This window comes from Entamoeba dispar, genomic scaffold (genome assembly GCF_000209125.1).
Source record: "Entamoeba dispar SAW760 scf_1105229458291 genomic scaffold, whole genome shotgun sequence".
NCBI lineage: Eukaryota > Evosea > Mastigamoebida > Endamoebidae > Entamoeba > Entamoeba dispar.
In genome coordinates this window covers 301-1,248 of record NW_001853119.1, presented here as the reverse complement: position 1 = coordinate 1,248, position 948 = coordinate 301, and the positions used below count along the sequence as shown (strand labels likewise).

At 21.3% G+C, this 948-nt stretch overlaps 1 protein-coding gene across 1 annotated transcript in view, besides 3 other annotated features; it reads right to left on the bottom strand.

The window, feature by feature from the left end:
* EDI_071300 (uncharacterized protein) overlaps positions 1-574 on the bottom strand; it is a gene marked incomplete at both ends in the record, with an annotated part of 1,257 nt that extends 683 nt beyond the window's left edge. The window contains one exon of the mRNA XM_001733204.1: positions 1-574. This exon is cut by the window's left edge and continues 683 nt beyond it. Coding sequence (XP_001733256.1) covers positions 1-574 — 574 coding nt within the window.
* Positions 178-239: a sequence feature (AT_rich).
* Positions 575-705: 131 nt separating the features above from the next.
* Positions 706-843: a sequence feature (AT_rich).
* Positions 844-910: 67 nt separating this feature from the next.
* Positions 911-948: part of a microsatellite that runs on past the window's edge.

Here is a 948-nt window from a genome sequence, read left to right as displayed (position 1 = left end):
GTTCACAATTTTTATTTCTTTGAATACTAATAACACTTCTTCGTTGTTTTTTACAATGAAGTATAACCCTAAAATATGGAGTTCCAGAAATGATATCTTTATTTGGTATTTCATTTAACAAACATAGATAAAAGTAATCTTTACCAAAAAGTTGACTACTTAATACTATTTCTTTAGAAAAATTTATTTTATTAAATAATAATGGTGTATTAATACAAAAATAATTTTGATTTTTAATACAAATAAGTCCAACTTGACCAAAAGGTTCTTCATTTTTTTTTGGGTATATATTTTTTTCTTCTTGTAAATATGCATATAACACTCCATTCTTTAATTGCCATCTTGTATATCCTTTTTCTTTTTCTGTAATAATAAGTCTGAATGGATAAGTTCGTTCATATGTTAATCGAATATTTTTACCTATACATGGAACTCCAAGTATTGAACCAACAGAAATACAACAAGTTTGAGAAAATACGTCTGGTTCAATCATTTCAAAGAGTGTTTGATTTTGTTTATTATTATTTGGAACAAGAAATATTTTATTTCTTAATAATCCAGGTACACAAGACATATATTGATATGTACTTTCATCAGATCCTATTCTATAAGAGAAAGTCCAATCACTAATCATTTGATTTATTAAAGAAACTATTGTTAATTTTAAGTTTTAATATTACTGTCATTTTCTATTCTTTTCATTAGATTTAATAATGAATAAAATAATAAAAAAAAAGAAGATAATTGATAAATAAGAAAAAATATAAAAACTTTTAAATAATTAAATAAAATTCCTTTAATTCAGAAAGTACATAATTATTTTTATTTTAAGTAAATTTAATACCATAAGAATTATCAAAAATATTGATAAATAGAAGATTATATTAATTGTTTCATTAATCACTGTATATTTTTCATTTCTTTCAGTTTCTTCTTTTATTTCTTCTT